The sequence below is a fragment of the Curcuma longa genome, unplaced genomic scaffold (genome assembly GCF_044706935.1).
Source record: "Curcuma longa cultivar G26 ecotype Majalengka, Jawa Barat unplaced genomic scaffold, ITB_CL_G26_1.1 contig_20707, whole genome shotgun sequence".
In the NCBI taxonomy this organism is placed as follows: domain Eukaryota; kingdom Viridiplantae; phylum Streptophyta; class Magnoliopsida; order Zingiberales; family Zingiberaceae; genus Curcuma; species Curcuma longa.
This window is the reverse complement of record NW_027431451.1, coordinates 1,712-6,412: the sequence shown is the minus strand read 5'-3', so window position 1 is coordinate 6,412 and position 4,701 is coordinate 1,712. Positions and strand designations below refer to the sequence as shown.

The window sequence follows — 4,701 nt, the reverse complement described above, 5'->3', positions numbered from 1 at the left end:
TAACAACTTCAGAATATTAGAAAACTGCTTACATTGGAGATGCTGAGTGGGGCATATTGAGGCCATTTACTGAGGCATCCTTCTTGTCGAATTGAAGAGAAATGAATCCACCATCTACTCGTACAGAAGATTCAGGGGAACCATGATGGTTGATGTTAGAATTATCCCGCGACAAAGCTCCTGCCATAACCATGAAAGTTACACAATTGGATAATCAGATGCTAGTAGACAAACCAACTAGAGGAATTCATCCACATTTAATGGGAATTTTGATCAGTCATTAATATCGCATACGAGGTATATTGTCTCAAGGCCGTGGGTCTTCGCCACTAACGAATAATAGTGAAACTTACAACCAGCAAGAAGCCTAAAACTTTAGATTGTAACTTCAGGCAAAGAAGAAAATTAAATAAATCATGAGGTCTCTTGATGCTTAAATTTAGAAACAAGGAGATCAATTGTTAAGATTACATCACATCCAACAGAATGCAACTAAGGAGCTGAATGCTTGAAAATCAAACAACATACATCAGAGTATGCAAAAACAATATTCAGGTAAATAAGACCAACTAAAGATTGGTAGCCATGTCAAAAACTGAATTCAACTCCATGAATAAAAACTGAGCTTAGAAGTGGTATGTTGGTATTGAATTTAATTGCCTTGAATATGAGCTATATATGTTAACCAGCTCATCACAGTTTGCAAAACAAAAAACATTAAAGGTTATGAATCATACTCATAAGTTTGGTAATAAATTTTTGAGTTAATCGATATGCAAAGATGACAACAACTAAGTAGCACATGCAATAAATAATTTGTCAGCCTCAGTTGGAAACTAGATAATGCAAGGAAATAGAGCTACCTAATAGATCAGCTTCACAAGTGTACTGTTAGTATGAACATTTGATAAATGTTAAACATGTTTGTTGAAGATCAGACAGTAGTATTTAATGATTGGGATTGTTATATATTATCAAAATAATACAACCACCTAAAATACTTGCAGCACCTAGCTTTTACAAATACTAGAAGTATCATCACCCAGAGTAATCTAACTCCTGCAATCACTTTAGGAGAGAAAATAGAAATTGAAAAAATAGAAGATTAGTTCTGCAAAAAATGTAACACTGATAAAGCAATGCTATGCTCATTTAGCTTCATTTTTTGATTCAAGGTATATGCAATCTTCATATGATGAAAAGAGTTTAAGATTATATAAAACTTGAATCTGTATAACAATTGGTTAGAGGAACTAATTTAAAGTTAGAAACCCTCTCAATGACATAATAAAAACAAAAAAAATTAGCAGGTGAGCCATATAATTAAGTTCCTCAATTGAACAAACAGTTATGGGAGGACAACAAATTAGCAAATAATTATTAGATCAAATCAAGCAACGCAACTAAAGTGGAATAAGTAATTAGTACATCCATAACTAATGGATTCAGTGTAAATAAGCTTTTTTACCTCATGCTGTTCCTGCCCATGAAAAATGGAGTAAGACTGACTCATTCATTAGCTACATGGGAGTTAGTATTCATGTCCCATAACATTATCACAAACTAGTGCATTGTCTATACGTAAAACTGCTAATTAGATTTATAAATGGTAAAAGATGAGGCTTTGATAACAATTTGACATGGATGTAATTATCTATAGTGGGTTGCCTCTAATTATCAGGTGGGCTAAATAGTCATTAAATGGCAGAAACATGAATATAATCACACCATCTCTCCAGGAAATGGCCTTTATTTAACAGGCATTAAGGGGTCATCCTACAAAGGTAGCCAATATATCAACATTGAGGTGATGACTTGAAGTCCATGATCCATAAAAATTCTGATAAGGACTGACATGTGCAGCTGAAACAAACAAGAACGGGCTCTCAACTACTGAACTTTCAAAAATGAGTGGTTAACCTTATCAAAAGGCATCCCTTTATTTCATAGATTAGTTGTTGATAAATAATTAATATCACAATGTTAGTTTGTTACCATACTGCTTTTATGCAATCAAAGTCAAAACTACGTTTTTTGCAGTATCTTTAGTGTTCTAGAAGAGATATCAGATCAAATGTATCATCATGATGCAACTTGTCACTTTTCTGTCAGATTGTTGCAGAAAACAATCAGTAACATATCAAAATAAATCAAGAGGATAAACTATGCTTTCTTTTCCTGTTGTTATACAAGGCTTTTTTTTTTTGCTGCAATTTCTGAAAGGATTTATGATTAATATGCAGCAGTAGTAGTAAATAGACAGGGATGGCAATGAGTTCATGTGGCCAAGTATTAGATGCACTAGTAATGCTACCATGCAACTAAATTGAGTAAAAAACAAATGAAGATAATATCATCATGCTTAGTAGGGTACTAGAAATGTAGTTATTCCAGCATTGACAATTGGCCAATTGCAGTAACTGGATCTTCAGTAAATGACATTAACTATGTAAAAGATTGTATAGTCCATATCAGTGAAAGGTAGCATGCCTTAGAGATAAATAAGGGTTAAATTTTCCAGATAGTAATTGGTCAATCATTTAACCCCTATCAAGAACTTGTGATATAATTCAAAGGCAATGAAAATCAATGATGAAGTATACCTTGCCAGATTAGAAGCAGGCAAAAAATAATGGTAACAACCATGGCACACAGGTTACCATTAGAAGATGATGATTTGGCATTTTTCATCTTATTTTTCATCCTCTCAATCCTTGCCCGCTTCATCATGGCAAGCTCAGATATCTCTCTAATCATCTTCAGATCAGTGGCATCCAAAGGCGTAGATGTGGGAGGACGGGGAGGTTTTGGAGGTTTTTTACAGCGTTTCTTTTTCATCTCCTCATCTCTCAATTTCAACAAACTCGCCGTTTCTTCTCCTTCCTTCCTGTTCAACCAAGCCCCGGCATTTGAATGGGCATGTGTGACAGGAAGCTCAGTTATGTTTGGAACTTGTTCACCATTCAACTCATTAATGCCCACAAATCCACTCGATTCCCTATTCAACGCATTCTTCCCCTGCTCTGCGCTGGTGCCCATTTCGTTTGCTCCTTCCTGTCGGTGCGTCGCCGAACTCATGCCACACTCCAAGTCTACAACTTCCCTATCTATTGTTCTTTGCCTATCCATGATAACGAACAGAAAACCGATGTAAGCAAAAAACAGAACCTTCCTCTCCTTTTGATGGTCAAAACACAATGCAACTCTGCATTCTGATCACGATCAATGGAGAACCGCCTACAACAATATCCAACATTTCATATCACTTTCTACATGCCAGAAGCTATGTTGAAACTCAGAATCATAGCAAAAATCGACAACCATCAGAATTCCCAAATCCAGGAAAAGCATCCGGATAGAAAAGACTCCAAATTTTCAAAATGCAGCAAATACCTTTACAAGGAAAAAAACCCTAATGTTCTTTCCCAAACCAAAGATCGGATCCTTTTACCAAAACCAAAAGGATTTCTGTAGAAGGGGGGAACAAATGAACCTCGCAAGATCAAAACAAACACAATACACAAAATCGGACAAGAGATTCGTGCAAAAAACACATCTTTCAAGAGAAGAAAGAAGATCAACAGCTCATGTACATACCATTTTATCACTAGAAAACGCGCGATGGAAAGAATGCAACGGCATGGGCGGCGCAACCACCATTTATTCTCCAAAAATGAACCTAATTGTCTCTCAAATCAAACAAGTAAAGAGATGGAAGAGGATCGATCACATTACGCTTTAGGATTTGCCAAGGGCGAGTCTTCCACGATCTGTCGGTGAGGCTCAAACGAAAACAACACTGCACGAAAACGATGGAAGGAAAAATAAAAAAAAAATTACGGAGAAATCGAGATGAATACCGGGAGGAGAGGAAGATCACACAATTCGCAAATCCACCATGAGCTAATCCTATTCCAGCAGTAAGCATCTATAAATTATAATCCAATTCCCATAAATAAATCCAATAGATAAACCAACTAAAATTGCCGATTCAATTTCCTTCTGCACCGTTACAAACCATTCAAATTAAACCGAACCATTACGATTTTGAATTTTCTTGAAGAATTCAAGAACTGTTTGGTGCATGTTCTTTCATCCACAGCTAAATTAAGCCAAACCACCTCATGAAACTCCTAACACATGGAATCTATACCTTGGCGATCAAACTTTTAGCCAATTCAATTGAAACATATCGCAATGAACTCTCCTTTTGGGCCAATTGCTTGGGCACCGCAAGATTCAAAGAGACAATGAGTGACCTTTAGACAAAGCTTAGTGATCAAGATAGGAGCTTCAATGTTTAGATATGTAAATTGGGTGGCAGTGGGATTCCCATTCACATATGTATGCTTTCCATTTTTGGTTATAAATTGGTGATGTCCTATGGTTCATAGGTCATGTACCTAATTTCACTTCCAAATCAAAGGATGTTGGGCGTCTGAACTGGCCGTTACGTGCACTTCCCGATTTACCCTGATGGCTGGTGCGAAACTTCCATGAGGCAGGGCCGGTCATCCCTAGGGATAGTCAATGAGATTAACTGAGATTTATTATTATTTTTTATAGTTGTCGATCGATTATATAAATTTTATTCCTTCGTTAAGCTTAGCATAAGATTGCAAAGTTTGCCAAATTTGCTTGTAATTTCCCTAGGCTTGGCAAGATGATCCAACGGTAATTTTGACTCTATAGTTAAACTAA

At 36.2% G+C, this 4,701-nt stretch overlaps 1 protein-coding gene across 1 annotated transcript; it reads right to left on the bottom strand.

Moving 5' to 3' along the window:
- Positions 1–32: 32 nt before the first annotated feature.
- On the bottom strand, positions 33–3,671 carry LOC141817487 (uncharacterized; the record flags this gene model as incomplete). Its single annotated transcript, XM_074705130.1, has 3 exons — positions 3,598–3,671; positions 2,604–3,237; positions 33–180 (listed from the first exon to the last, which is right to left on the bottom strand). Coding segments are annotated over exons 2-3 (674 nt in total), but the record flags the coding sequence as incomplete, so codon positions are not given.
- Between the last annotated feature and the right edge of the window lie 1,030 nt (positions 3,672–4,701).